The 15,053-nt window shown below is 41.4% G+C and overlaps 4 protein-coding genes across 5 annotated transcripts; 3 read left to right on the forward strand and 1 right to left on the reverse strand.

Moving 5' to 3' along the window:
- Positions 1 to 513: 513 nt before the first annotated feature.
- Positions 514 to 3,447, reverse strand: LOC116195037 (elongation factor 1-gamma-like). Its single transcript, XM_031523993.1, has 8 exons — positions 3,309 to 3,447; positions 3,091 to 3,136; positions 2,633 to 2,782; positions 2,388 to 2,448; positions 2,216 to 2,268; positions 2,002 to 2,103; positions 1,338 to 1,833; positions 514 to 1,207 (listed from the first exon to the last, which is right to left on the reverse strand). The coding sequence occupies exons 2-8, from the start codon at positions 3,097 to 3,099 to the stop codon at positions 828 to 830; spliced, it is 1,251 nt and encodes a 416-aa protein (XP_031379853.1). The 5' UTR covers positions 3,100 to 3,136; positions 3,309 to 3,447; the 3' UTR covers positions 514 to 827.
- Positions 3,448 to 6,409: 2,962 nt separating this feature from the next.
- On the forward strand, positions 6,410 to 9,683 carry LOC116197707 (putative 12-oxophytodienoate reductase 11). Its single transcript, XM_031527918.1, has 4 exons — positions 6,410 to 6,566; positions 7,210 to 7,350; positions 8,526 to 8,656; positions 8,752 to 9,683. The coding sequence occupies exons 1-4, from the start codon at positions 6,496 to 6,498 to the stop codon at positions 9,531 to 9,533; spliced, it is 1,125 nt and encodes a 374-aa protein (XP_031383778.1). The 5' UTR covers positions 6,410 to 6,495; the 3' UTR covers positions 9,534 to 9,683.
- A 268-nt stretch (positions 9,684 to 9,951) lies between these two features.
- On the forward strand, positions 9,952 to 12,138 carry LOC116197708 (putative 12-oxophytodienoate reductase 11). 2 transcript variants are annotated; one of them, XM_031527920.1, is made up of 4 exons: positions 9,952 to 10,117; positions 10,318 to 10,504; positions 10,595 to 10,967; positions 11,212 to 12,138. In XM_031527920.1, the coding sequence occupies exons 3-4, from the start codon at positions 10,823 to 10,825 to the stop codon at positions 11,961 to 11,963; spliced, it is 897 nt and encodes a 298-aa protein (XP_031383780.1). In that variant the 5' UTR covers positions 9,952 to 10,117; positions 10,318 to 10,504; positions 10,595 to 10,822; the 3' UTR covers positions 11,964 to 12,138. The 2 variants fall into 2 exon arrangements, with proteins under 2 accessions (XP_031383780.1, XP_031383779.1); XM_031527919.1 differs by lacking the exon at positions 10,318 to 10,504 and having other exon boundaries at positions 10,595 to 10,735; positions 10,837 to 10,967.
- A 687-nt stretch (positions 12,139 to 12,825) lies between these two features.
- On the forward strand, positions 12,826 to 14,927 carry LOC116197713 (ras-related protein RABA2a). Its single transcript, XM_031527941.1, has 2 exons — positions 12,826 to 13,156; positions 14,260 to 14,927. Exons 1-2 carry the CDS (start codon positions 12,992 to 12,994, stop codon positions 14,740 to 14,742), a joined length of 648 nt encoding a protein of 215 aa, XP_031383801.1. The 5' UTR covers positions 12,826 to 12,991; the 3' UTR covers positions 14,743 to 14,927.
- The last annotated feature ends 126 nt before the right edge of the window (positions 14,928 to 15,053 follow it).

Here is a 15,053-nt window from a genome sequence, read left to right on the forward strand (position 1 = left end):
ATATTCAATTTATTCACAATTTACCAGTAATATATAACATTATTAATCCGTGCTAAACATGGTAATGAACATCTTGATAATTCATCATATTCAATTTATTTAAAATTGGTATCTATACTTTTGATTGCCAATGAGAATCATCACTCATCAAATATATATTTATTCAAAATTTACCAGTACCGTATATTATTATCATCATATTTAATTTATACAAAATTTACCAGTGCCATATGGTATTATCGTCCATATTAAACATGATATGAAAATTACCAATAATTTCAATAGTAAATATAATAATTTAAATTACCCCTTCAGCGAGAATTTTAATTACAGCAATCTCAAATAACAATAAAACTTAAATTACAGCGATCTCAAATAATAATACACCAATCGCCACCTTGAAATCTTCCGTTTGGTCCCCGGTGGTTGTCACCAAGCTATGTGATGAAATACCAGAATTCTATATCGACAAAATGATCATAAATAAAACCAAAAGAAAATGGAACTGAAATATCTCCAAAAAAAAAAAGGAAACTTTACTAAGAAAATAGCATAACTGTCACAAGAAAATTCTATAAAGAGGTTTTCCAAAACATATAAGAAAAAGCTAACATTGTCAAAACCAAAATCAATGATAAATAAGTTATGACTTGCTACAATAACAGTAACAGTAGACTCAACTCAAGGTTATATCTGTGTTGTTCAGACAGGACATCAACTCGACCAGATACTTTCCCCAACACCCTTGACCGTTCAAAGACCTGAAAGAGAAACCACCCAAGACAAAATTTAAACGGGCTATAGGCCGAAACAGCTTCAGCCACACCTCACTTGAAACACTTGGCGTCCAGAATAGGCTCTCCCTCAAAGGGCTCCACCTCCTCGATCATCTGACTGACGCGCTCCTTTTGTGCCTCGTCGTTGATGTCCGCCTTCCTCCACTCATAGAGCTCCATGTCGTAGCACTCGTCAAGTACAAACTTGGGGATCTCTGTACCCCGGAAGAGCCACAAGCCCTGCACCTTGTAGGGCGGGTTGGAGCCAGTCACAAGCATCTTACCGAAGGCATACTTGCGGGCCAGATCCATACGCTGCAGGAACCCACCAACCTTGTTCATGGTGACAAATGTAACGGTGTTCTCTTCATTGTACTTGTAATCACAGAACCACAGTGAGTAGCCCTCGGGATCATACATGTCCCAAAACCCTGCAAAGAGTAAGCACAACAAAGATTGAAAGGTTGTTCGCTTCAGACAAAACCATAAGAATGAGTATATGTTATTGACAAACATACTAGAGCTGGTTTAAACATATAAAAGCAATAGGTGCCGAATTACCTTTAATTGCAACTTCACGGAAGTTTGTCTTGGTGTTAGAGTAAAGCCTCTTCCAATCATCCAGAACCATCTTACTGGGAGGCAACAGATCGAGAGGGTTCTTTGGCTTGGGCTTGGGTGCCTCTTCCTCCTCCTCAGCAGGTGCTGGCTTGGGCTTGGGTGCCTCCTTCTTGGGTTCTTCCTTCTTCGGCTTAGCTGCCTCTTTCGGCTGGGCAGGTTTCTTCGCAACAGCGGGAGTGGCATCAGTCTGCTTCACCTCCCCCAGAAACTTTTTGAAATTTGGCTGATTAACCATAGTCCAGAAGTATCTCTCAACATGAGGGAACTCTGAGGTAAACTTCTTTGGCATAAGATGGGTGAATCCCAGGTACAGATTGCATGTCATGACAATGTCAGCCAATGTAACCGAGTGCCCAACCAAGAACGTGTTGGAAGCAAGGTGGGTGTTCAAAGCATCCAGTGCTCTCTTCAAAGCAGAGATAGTAGCTTCCTCGGCCTGTCGTGAAATAGAAAACAGTATTACAACAATATTCTGCTCGGCTTAATGACTTGTTCGGAAAAGGACCCCAGATCGCAAGAAAAAGAAGGGCACATCCAACACCTCCTGTGCCAGTATATTTGTTTCTTCTCAATTATATAACACAGTAATCAGGATCAGACTTACAGGAGGAAGGTACACAGCACGCCCAATTCTTGGTCTGAACCAATTCACGAGATTAACATCAACCTCTAGGGATGCAAAGTCTATCCATTGTTCAACGTGAGCCTACAATCAAGAAGATACAAAAAAGGTGTAATAAGTTACTGAGTCTTTACGAGTCGAAACAAAGTGAGAAAATAAGTACTGAAAATGGATGATAGAGGGCATATGTTCTTACATAATCAATTAGAGATGATCCATACAAAGGGTTGTCAGCCTTGGAACGAGCAACTGCACAAAAGAATAGTTCGAAGTATTACAAGTGCCCAGAAAGGGTATAATTAGAAACATCAGAGCCTGCCGGAAGCATCGACTGTGACAAGTGTGAGCATCTTTGTATGAATTCTTACCATAACGTGCTATGGCGTTGCTCTCAAAGACAGGTCCATCAGGAGTTTGCAATACAGGAACCTATTAAAAGAAAAAGAAACTCAGTGCATTATACTAAAAAAGTCAGAAAATGCAATCAAACAGGCCGCAGTTTCTTTGCTCAGCGCATAAAGCTGGCTCATGGTATTTAACTAGACTTGGCCAATGCAGAAGGTGTCTTATCCATCTGGCGTAAAAGATGTAAATGCCACTGCGGATAAATTACCTTCCCGATGGGATTCATCTTGATAAACTCGGGAGTCTTGTTGGAAACCCCCATCTCAAATTCTGGGACCAATTCCACTTTCACCCCAGAGTACTCTGCAGCAATGAGCGCCTTATACACATTTTTGTTTGTTTTTCCTGCATGCAGCACCTGCACGGAAAATAACACATGCACTTGATAAACAGACGACATAAACGGAAATCGAAAAACTACACTCGGATCAGCGAACGGAAAAACGCAGAGGGTATCACATCTATTTCCTCCAATTGGGATCCAAGCTAATAAAGGAACAATTCAACAGTAGAACACGAGGTAACGAAAAATATGTCGGCATCAATCAGGAAAACAGAATATCGACATCCCACGCGCACAGAAAGGAACCGCGTCGAGAACAAAATCGGAAAAATGACGGATTGATCCTAAGCTACTGTCGAGGTAACAGGGACGATCCAACTCACCAGCGCCATGGCTTATCGGATGTGCTTGTATCTCTGATTTTTAGATCTGAAATGAGCAAAAAAGCACGACACATGTCAGCAAATCCATTGGAGCTCCAAACAATCAAGACAGCCAACGATGCGGCTTCCACAGCAAAGAGAGAGGAGATTCGACATAGAAACGGCGAAATCATAGGATGAGAATCGATCACGGAAGCTCATTGGGAAGAATTACTGACCTTCAGAAACAGATCGTGTCTCAGAGAACAAGAGACCAGCGAGTGAGAGAGTGTGATAAGCCAAGGACGAGTTAGGGTTTTGCGGAGGACGGACACCATTTATAGCCATCCGGAGCTCCGTACGGGTCGGGGCACCGGCCGAAGGTGAAACGGACTACTATTTATGGGCCTAATGCCTAGTCAATTATAAAATTGGGCTTCGGCCATCTGCCAGTTCATTGACGAACTTGGGCCCAGGCGGCCCAAGAGTTGGCATTCAATCTGTGGCCTGTTAATTCTTTGACACAAGTTGCCATATTGATGAAATAATAATATCGGAAGAGAATGAGGATGTGGTACAGTGACACGTGATCTCGTCTAAAAACTAAACGATGCAAATGCCATGTTTGAATTTCGTTAGTGGTAACTACCCGTGTCCTGCTCATAAGCATAAAACTAGTTGATACTCGCCCATTACTTAGTAATCTTTTATCAACTGCATGAGGGTAAATATGAAATCAAACGATTAATATAGATGGAGGAAAAAAAAAGATTTTAGAAACTTTATACCGAATAGATATAATAAATATTATTTTCCGAAAAGTATAGATATAATAAAATTACAAATTGTGTGGGAGAGTCAAATAAGTGAAAATCATCGTAACTACTCATGCGAGTCTTATGAAAATGCAAATAACAAATATATTGAGAGATAATGATCTTGTAATATGTACATTTGCATACGAAGAGTGGTGGATGTCATGCATTGTCAGGGTGTCAGAAAAATTATAGTGAATTGGTAGATTATATGTAAAATGTATTTCTCGGTCTTCTATTTATATGATATTTAGCACATTGAAGTTGGATAAAGTCACAAATCTCTATGAACTTTTTTTCAATTGTTAAGAGAACTTTTTAGTTTTTCAAAAACTTCTTTCATGGTATGTTACTACATTCCTATAACATGGACGAATATCTTTGGATATAGCTTGAACAGTATATAGTGCAAATGCATTTAATTAATTGTGATCAACATGGAGCTAATCTCTAAAGTCCGTTGAATATAATAGGGAAAAAGCCATTTTTGGTCCTCAATCTTTAGTTTCTTTTTCGTCTTAAACCTTTTTTTGTGTTCAAAATCATCCTTAATGTTTCACGTTTTGTTAGTTTTAGTCTTACATCTAATATTTCGTTCAAAAAGTACTTTTCTGTCCAAAAGATATTTTTAAAAATTATTTTTTATCAAAAATATTTTTGAACAAATTAAAAATTCGAAGAAGAAGAAGGAGAAGAAGAAGAAGAAAGGAGGGAGATCGGAGAAGGGGAAGGGACGTCGGACCATGCCAGGGACCTCGGAGGGGAAGGGGTGACCGCCGACAAGGCACCCTGTCCCCGAAATCGAGGGTTCCTAGATTTCCGAATCTAGGTCCCTCGATTCCAGGGAAGAGGGCCTTGCTAGTGGCCACCCCTCCCCTTCCGAGGTAGCTGGTGGCATCTACCCTTCTCCGATCTCCTTCCTTTCTTTTTTCTTTTTTTAATTTTGTTCAATATTTATATTTTATAAAATATTTTTGATAAATATTTTTTGGACAAAAAAGTATTTTTTGAATGGAATATTGGACGATAGGACTAAAACTAACAAAAAGTGAAATGTTAAGGATGATTTTGAACACAAAAAAGGTTTATGACGAAAATGAAAATGTAAACAAAGGTTGATGATCAAAAATGACTTTTTTCCGATATAATAGAAATAAAATATATTAAATATTTATTTAACTGAAATTTAAAAAATAATTCTACATTAAAATATACGCATGCAAATTTTCTCGTCACGAATTCATTAGTTGAGTACTTCAAAAATTGATAAACCATGAGTTTAGGGTTTTAGAAATTGGTTTTTACCTAAAATGACCCATGATTTGTCCGTTTTGTCAAATCTATCCTATACTTTTTTTTTGTCAAATCTATCCCGGCGTTATCTTTTCTGTCGACATCTAACGACCGTGCTGACGTGGCACGTGGAGAGATAGTGGGCCACACTTGCCACGTAGCGCCACGTCAGCACAGCCGTTAGATGTCGACGGAAAAGATAACGCCGGGATAGATTTGATGCAAAATGTAAATCATGTGATAGATTTGATAAAAAAAGCATATGATATATTTGACAAAACGGATAAACCATGTGCTATTTTAAGTAAATACCCCGTTTTAGAAAAGGTAAAGTGGTGGCACTTCCTCATAGGCGTGCCCTAACTTTATATATATATATATATATATATATGTGCGCGCACGCAGATATAGATTGAATAAATTCATTTGGGGCATAGATTTAACCACTCGAAGGCAGGTCTTTCCTAGGGAGTTTGGTTGATTATAATGAATTCAAACTTTGAAAAACGCCGCCCAACGTCATTAATAAAGCCAAAAATATATGAAATCTCAAAGATCCCATACGAAGAGAATATGGTCTCACTCGCACTATAAACAGTGAGTTTGGTTGATTATAATGAATTAAAACTTTAAAAAGCGCCGCCCAACGTCATTAATAAAGACAAAAACATATAAAATCTCAAATATCCCAAAAGAAGAGAATATGGTCTCACTCTCACTATAAACAACAATTATAATGCGCATCATGTGTCGCCTTCATCCCCGTTTTTCTCCCAGTGAAACTAATAATGCATGCAGTCTTCATTGACAGATGACCCGGGCGGCGTGACAATTCAAACATCACGAAGATGCTAATAGCTTAGCTTGCGTTTGGTTTTTTGAGTTGGATAATGATTATAAGTGTTAAGAATTATATTGATGTATGAGAATATATATATATATAGATGTGAAAATAATTATTTAAAAATTAGTTATAAAAATAATTTAAAATATATATGAATAAAAAATTATTATTATATAGAAAAAAAATGACAAAACAGTAATGATTATATTATTTAATTTGTGAAAAATAGAATTAAGTCGGGTATAACTGAATTAAGACTACTAAAGGGAGCCTTATTTCTCGTAGGGGGATTATAAAGGAGCGAATCTGACCCGTCAACGTAACACCATCAAAAGTCTAATATAATTTGCAGAAGCGGATCTCATTATTTTTGCATGTGTGCAGGCATGGGTTCGTGTCTATGTATATAAATTAAGGTGAAAAGAGGGTGAAGGTAGAGAAAGTCAAGAAGAAGAAGAGCAGAGAAGAAGAGAAATGGCAGCAAACGCTCCAACCATTCCTCTCCTCACTCCATACAAGATGGGAAAGTTCGAGCTCTCCCACAGGTAAGTACTTCTCTACATTGTATGTATTACATTCATGATGATCTCTTCCTCGATCAATGTTTTTGAGCTCTAAGCTCATCCGAAAGGCTTTTATCGCCGTGGAAGTAGCTTGTCGATGCTGCAACGACTTCGACATCAGCCCTGTCCTGGATGAGCCTCTGATCGATTTGTAAACACGACTCTCGCATCCCGGATCACGTCAGATTGAATCTGGTGATGCGGGTTTCTGCTTGGCAAGAAAATTTGCAAACCAATTGATTGACTGCGTTTTGTTCTTGTCCAGTAATTGAAATCCCGACTCCTGCAAGAATATTTACATAGAACATTCAGAAAGCAAATCCAGCCGGGACCACTTTTCTTCGAAAAAGAGATTTTTTTTCTTTTTCTTTTTGGTTGCAGACATTTCTGTCCTAATATTTTCTTTTAAATTAATATAAATATGTGGTCCAAATGTTTTATGAGATAGAAATTACATATTTCATGCTAGTGCTGGCCTCGAAAAGGATCTTACATTAGTGGCATAACATAACCGAGAGAATGCATTCAATTTTCAATTAACTTTGTTAAGCTCAGTTTCGTTTTGTTTTCGATGAACAAACGGAGCCGTAGCCCAAAGCACAGGAACTTTTCTTGATGGTTGCAGGGTAGTGCTAGCACCTTTAACGAGGAACAGATCGTACGGCAACACTCCTCAGCCGCATGCCGCTCTTTACTACTCTCAGCGGACGACTCCCGGCGGCCTTCTCATCACCGAGGCCACTGGAGTTTCCGACACTGCCCAAGGGTAACCCAACTCTAACCCTTTTTCTAGCCATAGCCAAAAGGACTTAAAGCTTTCTTTTTAAATTCCATGGGTAATTGATTTGAAACAAATGCTCTCCCGCTTGACCTCTTACTATTATCTCAAAATGTTGATGTAAACTGGCGGCGCTAGCCTCCACTAATCAGACTTATAGATCTATGATGCATAACTGTAATTTGGACATAATCAGCGACAATCTTATCACAGTTTTTTTTTTTTCGATGTGAATTTCAGTATTCGGAAGTTCAATAAAACCCTAACTAATTCAGTCAAGTCGGGTCGGTCCACTAAGAAATAAAATTCTTCCATAGTGAATTTTCTACATTTACAAATACTTGAACTCAAGACCTTATCTAAGCAAAACAAGCGTCGAACCTCTTGAACTAATTTACGCTCAGTTATCACAACCTATTTTAATTTCACAGATTTTTACTTCTAATTATTTTCTTCCTTTGAGTTCTCGTGAATGTAAAAAATTCACGATGTGAGAGTTTTATTCTCTTAGTGGGTCAATCCAGCTTTACTGGATTAATTGAAGTCTAATTGAACTTTTGAATATGCGAATTTAATGGTGCATTTGATTTTAGAGTTAAAGTAAGTTTGATTTTGATTTTGATTGTGGAAAAAGACAAATGAGATGAGATTATAAATTTGACTTGAGAAACATGTATTTTTGTTGTGTAGTGTATTGAATTAAAATTAAAATCATGATTCTAAAATTAAATTTACAAATGAAACGGGGCCTAAAAATGAAATGACTTTATAGACCTGTGATGCATAACTGTAACTGTCACAACCTATTTTAATTTCACAGATTTTTACTTTGACTATTTTCTTCACTTTTACCCTTTTCTCCTAACACTTAGAAGATTGACTCAAAAATTTGGAGGATGTTCCCTGTAATAAACTTTTCGTTGGCGGAAGCCGGTGATAAAAACTGAAAATAACACGATTGAGATTTTTTTACTTTTTGCTTGTTACCATCTAATTGAGGATGAAGGACAAACATAAGCAAATGGAATGGTTGTTCAGAACAGCCTTTTTCCAGTGCTTGGGAAGTTTGAGGGCCTTGATGCTGCGTGAAAGTATTAGTTTTATGGTTTGCCCGCATGATCATTCCCCATCTGTCGGGCCTATGCATCACGTACATCAATCAGGTATCCCGAAACTCCGGGGATTTGGACGAAGGAGCAAGTCGAAGCTTGGAAGCCGATCGTGAATGCTGTCCACGAGAAAGGCGGTATTTTCTTCTGTCAAATTTGGCATGTCGGCCGTGTCTCGACCACTGGTATGAGACCCGAACCATATATTATATGGAAAAGAGCCGAAAAGAAATTGCAGTTCGAAGAAACTTCAGTTTTTTCTCTCTCTTGATACTTTCAGGATATCAGCCTAATGGGGAGGCGCCAATATCTTGCACGGACAAGGGAGTGACGCCAGGGCTTGACGGAGTGGACTGGTCACCTCCTCGTCGCCTCCGAACCGATGAAATTCCTCTCATCATAAACGACTTCAGGCTTGCCGCACGGAATGCCGTCGAAGCTGGGTTTGACGGGGTAGAGGTCCACGGGGCCAATGGCTACCTGATCGACCAGTTCATGAAGGACACCGTGAATGACCGGACCGACCGGTATGGTGGAAGCTTGGAGAACCGGTGCAGGTTTGCCGTGGAGGTGGTGGAATCCGTGGTTAAAGAGATTGGACCAGACCGGGTCGGAATGAGGCTCTCGCCCTTTGCCAACTACATGGAAACTGCGGACACAAATCCGGAAGCCCTTGGACTTTACATGGCCAATGCACTCAACAAGTACGGCATCCTCTACCTACACGCGATAGAGCCGAGGATGGCTAAGATCGGGGACAGGTACGAGACCCCTCACAGCCTCCTTCCGATGAGGAAGGCCTTCAGGGGTACTTTCATAGCCGCTGGCGGGTACAGGAGGGACGAGGGGAACAAGGCGATCGCCGAGAATTATGCGGACCTCGTCGCCTTCGGGCGACTGTTCCTGGCGAATCCGGATCTTCCGAGACGGTTCAAGCTCGATGCTCCACTCAACAAGTACAACCGGGACACCTTCTATATCCCCGACCCCGTCGTGGGCTACACCGATTACCCATTCCTCGAAGATTCCGAGCTTCGATCTGCTCCTTCATCCACATCCTAGAAATTTCCTTTTGCTGCAGGCCACCATATTTAGATAAAATTAAATAATATTTGGCTTCGTCTCCGGAAGACCAAACTCAATAATTTCATGCCGGTGGCACTAAAATATTTCTGTTGACTGATTAAAAGGAAAAGACATAATTGAATTGAGGATGTCCTCTCGATGCGGGTCTCCATAAAAAGTCAACAAGCTCGAAGTTTATTAGCCGGTTGTCCACCGTCGTGTGACATCATTAAAAAGCATGATTGCCAATCAGAGATTTTACACATGACCCAGTTCTGGGGCTCTTCTATGAGCTCTACTATTGGAAATTTACATACGCACTAATAATATTGTTTGCAGAGTAATTAAATATTGCACCATACTGCGCACCACTCAGGGGTCATGATTTGCCCATAACTTCAGCTGGGGGTAGGTGTAAGGGTAAAACTCAACCACCATTAGAAGAAGAAGAAGAAGAAGAAGAAGAAGAAGAAGAAGAAGAAGAAACGGAAGAAGCGGTAGAGAAGAGCAATGGCAGCCAAGACTCCAACCATTCCCCTCCTCACTCCCCACAAGATGGGAAAGTTCGATCTCTCCCACAGGTCACTGCTTGTTACGTTTCCGAATTACTCTAGTTTTTTCCCGTATTGCATCTGTAAGTGACAGTTCATAATCCGATCTTCCTATCAGCTCATACGGATTTTTATTCTGGACAATTTTGATCCAATGTGTCAAATCGTGCACGAGTCCGGGCTCAATAACTTTGTAGATGTATGTGCTTGAGAATGTGCTCTTATGCTAGGTGTCTACTAATTGCTTTGATATGGCTCGGAGGAACTTCCATTTGATTAGGACCTTAGCACATCTGGGTTCGCGTTGACCCCGACGGGGTTTGTGACTGAGTACTCAGACGGGCAGGCAAATCCCCGTGCGGATCATCTGCATATTGCTTGAAATGGTTGCGACTGAGTTACGAAGAATGTCGAGAAGTGTGTTTTCTTTCTGCAAAACGAAACTCGTATATATTTGTACATCAAGGAGGAAACCGGGAATAATGTAAATTGTTTCAATAATTGCAGGGTAGTCCTAGCTCCATTAACAAGATGCAGATCTTATGGCAATGTTCCCCAGCCGCATGCCATTCTTTACTATACACAGCGGGCGACTCCCGGCAGTCTCCTCATCACCGAAGCTACTGTCATTTCCGAATCTGCTCGGGGGTAACTCAATTTACAACTTCAGTTCGTGCTCTAGTCAATCAAGAAGCAACACCACTGCAATAAGAGGATCGTTATACATGAATAATTATGGATCGAATTAGGTTTCCAGATACTACGGGGATTTGGACAAGAGAGCAGATTGAAGCTTGGAAGCCAATTGTGGATGCCGTTCACAATAAGAGCGGTGTTTTCTTCTGCCAAATTTGGCACGTTGGTCGCGCCTCAGCAACCGGTATGATAAAAGTTTGTAATAATTTTCACTAAGTCGTCTGAACAATCGATCATTGCCGTGAAATTAAATTCATGATCACCTAAATGTTTTGACGGAATAAATATATTTCTGTCAAATTCTCCATCAGCATGTGTTCTATAATTATCAGAGCGGTAGGTAGTTTCTAACAGATGGAAAACCGGGAAACAAGGAAAACACTTTCTTGGTATTTTCTAATTTTCTGGAAGTATCGTGTATCATCCAGTGCAGCAAAATGGAGAGCCACCGGTATCATCCACAGACAAAGGAATCACACCTGGGCTCGATGGAGTGGATTGGCCACGGCCACGGCCCCTCCGAGCCGATGAGATCCCTCTCGTCATCAACGAATTCAGAGTCGCTGCTCGCAATGCCATTGAAGCCGGGTTCGATGGGGTTGAGATCCATGGGGCGAATGGATTCCTGATTGACCAGTTCATAAAGGACTCGGTGAATGACCGGACCGATGAGTACGGCGGGAGCCTGGAGAACCGGTGCCGGTTTGCCCTGGAGGTTGTGGAAGCCGTGGCCAATGAGATCGGGCCTGACCGTGTCGGGATAAGGCTCTCACCCTTTGCAGACTACATGGAAACGGGAGAATCGAACCCGGAAGCCCTCGGCCTCTACCTGGCCAATGCGCTCAACAAGTACGGGATTCTCTACCTCCATGTGATCGAGCCGAGGATGATCAAGGCGTGGGACAAGTATGTGACTCCTCACAGTCTCCTCCCAATGAGGAAGGCTTTCAAAGGAACTTTCATAGCTGCTGGCGGATACCAGAAGGACGACGGGAATGAGGCAGTTGCTGAGAATTATACGGACTTGGTCGCCTACGGGAGACTGTTCCTAGCTAATCCTGATCTACCGAAACGATTCGAGCTCGACGCTCCACTCAATAAGTACAACAGAGACACGTTCTACATCCCGGACCCTGTGGTTGGCTACACTGACTACCCGTTCCTAGATGATTCAGCTTGAGCTACATATCCGTGGGTGTCTACGGGTAGGGAGATCTTTTCATCGTTTCTCAATCTCTCGATTCTGGACTTGGTTCCTCAGAAGCTTGCAGATGGTCCTGGCAATTGTATCAGTAGTTTGAACTGATTGAATGTTCTGATGGAGCATTTGTTAAATCAAAGAAGTTAATTGCATCCGTCCGACTGTTTCTAGTTATTCCGTGTCGAGAGTATATAAACCCAGCGTAGTAAGTCGAGAATTCGTCTATAGCTTGAATGTTCTTCTATCGAGTGGAAACTTCATTCTTCTCCTTTGATTTTTCAGATACTGCAACTAATAACTATAATAACATATAACAAATTCGTCTATTGCTTGAATGTTCTTCTATCGAGTGGAAACGACATTCTTCTCCTTTGATTTTTCAGATACCGCAGCTATAATAACATACAACTAAAATTCTTTTGCTGTGAACAAAAAGAGGCCGAAACCGTTAAGCAAACGATAAACTTTTATGTTAAGATTACCGCTTTTGTTATAGAATTAAGAAATTGTGAATTTGATTTTCATTATGCGACCTCTCGCACCAATTTATTTAGATCCTCCATCAGATCCACGACCCCATGCCCTCAAGTAGTTAGCCAAAAGGGATAAAAATGACAAAGCACTATAGTATTGTACCTCAATTGGAAGTAACAGAAATATAGGGACTGACGAGTAAGTTCGATAAATTTCTCTCCGGGCCAGCCGAGATTGTCGGACAGCTCAGCAGAAAAGGCGGGGGGCAAATCCCGAAATTACGTGGAATTACAGGGACCAGTTTGGACTACGAGGAACAGACTTCGTCGACTTCATCATCGTAGTCCTATCATATGATAATTTTTTTTTTTTTGGTTGCAATCAATCAATCTTAAGTCTTCGCTTCTACTCCTCCTGGGCCTCTTCTTCTGCTCGCACTGTCAGTAGAGCTCCGAGCTGATCGATCCATTGACTGAGGAGGAGAGGAGAGAGGAGAGAGGAGAGAGGAGAGAGGAGAGGAGAGGAGGAGGGAGATGGCGAGGAGAGCGGAGGACGAATACGATTACTTGTTCAAGGTGGTGTTGATCGGGGACTCGGGCGTTGGTAAATCAAACCTCCTCTCCCGATTCACCCGCAACGAGTTCTGCTTGGAGTCCAAGTCCACCATTGGCGTCGAATTCGCCACCCGTACCCTCCAAGTACTTCCATTTCTACTTCTTCTCTTCCCCACCACCCCCCTCTCTCCCCTTTTCACCTCCCATGGAGGAATTTCGCTTGGTTTATGGGTCCGCGCGTGCATCCATTTGATCATTTTTCTGAGTAGCGAGTCGGAAGGAAGGGTCGCCCAGCTAAGTGTTTGCTGAATTGCGTAACTTATGCCGGGAAATAATTTGAAAGTTGCCGATTTGCAGGAAAAATGGCGGATTTTGGCTGAGTAAAGTCCTGATTTTGATTCCAACATTGGGTGCATTTCGTGACTGTCTTTGGTGGTTCTGTGGTTTTGGGCTCTGGTGTTTTGATGTTGGGAATGATCGGATGCTAGCTTTGATTCATATGGTGCAGTGAATTGCGCGGTCAGTTAGTCGGATCTGTGTCTGAATATGTGGAATCTGCTTGATTCCGAAGGACTACAATATCATTTGGCTTAGGAGACACAATGATCAGCTCTTGCTCATCGATGAGAACCTATAACTTTTTAGTTTCTGCTGATTTATAGATCAGTTTGGATTCGATTACAAATTGTGAATCATGGATGGGACCGGGGGAATTGTCTCCGCCTTTGGTGTGAAAAATCGGATTTCTCGATTTGCCATGTTGCATTTGTATTGTAGAGTCTGCGTTACTTGCTTGAAATCTCGAGTCTTTAGCATTAAGAAGTTGGAGATAATGAGATGCTATGTAGCTATCGAACAATATTCTGCGATGGATGCTGTGATCCAGTGGAGCTTGAAGTATCTTATTGTCTGATGTTGGGATTGATATATGAATCTGAATGACCTGTTTGAACGAAACTTGTGAGGATATCATGCATTGCTTTTGCACACAGCCATAATGCTCGTGGATCTCTGGGAAAGTCTGTAGATTTCATGTTGTTGACTGGTTTCCTCGATCTTTCTTCCTACGCGCTCTTCTCATTTTCCTTTTCCTAATTACTTGAAATTTATCCTACTAGGATCATCTAGAGGTTTTTCTGCTGGGATGAACCTCTTCGAAGTTTAGGCAAGCAAATTTTTCTGCTTGGAAAAGCATATTATTTGCCGTTCATCCCCCTGACTATCTTTCCTTCTCTCTTGCTCATAAGGTGGAGGGAAGAACCATAAAAGCCCAGATATGGGACACGGCAGGGCAGGAGCGGTACCGAGCCATTACGAGCGCCTACTATAGGGGTGCCCTCGGAGCTCTCCTGGTGTATGATGTTACCAAACCGACGACATTTGAGAATGTTTCTAGGTGGCTCAAGGAATTGAGGGACCACGCAGATTCCAACATTGTGATTATGCTTATCGGTAACAAAACTGACTTGAAGCACCTCCGTGCAGTTGCCACCGAAGATGCTCAGAGCTACGCTGAGAAAGAAGGCCTCTCCTTCATCGAGACCTCTGCTCTTGAGGCGATCAATGTGGAGAAGGCCTTCCAGATGATACTGTCAGAGATATATCGCATAATTAGCAAGAAGCCCCTCTCCTCTAATGAGCCCGGCCCTGCTAATATCAAAGAAGGGAAAACAATCGTCGTCGGCGAATCGGAAGCCGCTACAAAGAAGCCTTGCTGCTCTTCTGCATAGATATGTTTTCATCTGTTATACATTATCATATTCAACAATTTTTCCTCCGATTTTCCTTTCCCTCTCTTTTTCTAAGTATATCGATCATGGTTTATTTTTGGGGCATGTATTTTTCTTTTTCCTTTCATAGTTGTGAACAATGTTTTGGTCATGCTTTCTCATATTTGGCGAGTTCTTTGATGATATAGTTCGATTGCTGTTTCCCATGTTGTTTTCTTTCTGATGATCTTCATTGAAAACCTTCTGGTGATGAAAACAGAATGGATGCTATGAGGAACTTCCAACAGCCAAACTCTCTACCATCTAGATGC

Source organism: Punica granatum, chromosome 2 (genome assembly GCF_007655135.1).
Source record: "Punica granatum isolate Tunisia-2019 chromosome 2, ASM765513v2, whole genome shotgun sequence".
Classification (NCBI taxonomy): domain Eukaryota; kingdom Viridiplantae; phylum Streptophyta; class Magnoliopsida; order Myrtales; family Lythraceae; genus Punica; species Punica granatum.

Bases quoted from the DNA above. Each gene is read 5' to 3' on its own strand.
- LOC116195037 (XM_031523993.1), bottom strand. The intron at 2,269-2,387 runs GTAAGAATTCAT...TCTTTTGTGCAG, and splicing joins CAACGCCATAGCACGTTATG to TTGCTCGTTCCAAGGCTGAC. The intron at 1,208-1,337 runs GTAATTCGGCAC...TACTCTTTGCAG, and splicing joins CCGTGAAGTTGCAATTAAAG to GGTTTTGGGACATGTATGAT.
- LOC116197707 (XM_031527918.1), top strand. From the start codon at position 6,496: ATGGCAGCAAACGCTCCAACCATTCCTCTCCTCACTCCATACAAGATG. The intron at 7,351-8,525 runs GTAACCCAACTC...TACATCAATCAG, and splicing joins GTTTCCGACACTGCCCAAGG to GTATCCCGAAACTCCGGGGA. The intron at 8,657-8,751 runs GTATGAGACCCG...TGATACTTTCAG, and splicing joins CGGCCGTGTCTCGACCACTG to GATATCAGCCTAATGGGGAG.
- LOC116197708 (XM_031527919.1), top strand. From the start codon at position 10,047: ATGGCAGCCAAGACTCCAACCATTCCCCTCCTCACTCCCCACAAGATG. The intron at 10,118-10,594 runs GTCACTGCTTGT...CAATAATTGCAG, and splicing joins AAGTTCGATCTCTCCCACAG to GGTAGTCCTAGCTCCATTAA. The intron at 10,968-11,211 runs GTATGATAAAAG...TGTATCATCCAG, and splicing joins TGGTCGCGCCTCAGCAACCG to TGCAGCAAAATGGAGAGCCA.
- LOC116197713 (XM_031527941.1), top strand. From the start codon at position 12,992: ATGGCGAGGAGAGCGGAGGACGAATACGATTACTTGTTCAAGGTGGTG. The intron at 13,157-14,259 runs GTACTTCCATTT...CTTGCTCATAAG, and splicing joins TCGCCACCCGTACCCTCCAA to GTGGAGGGAAGAACCATAAA.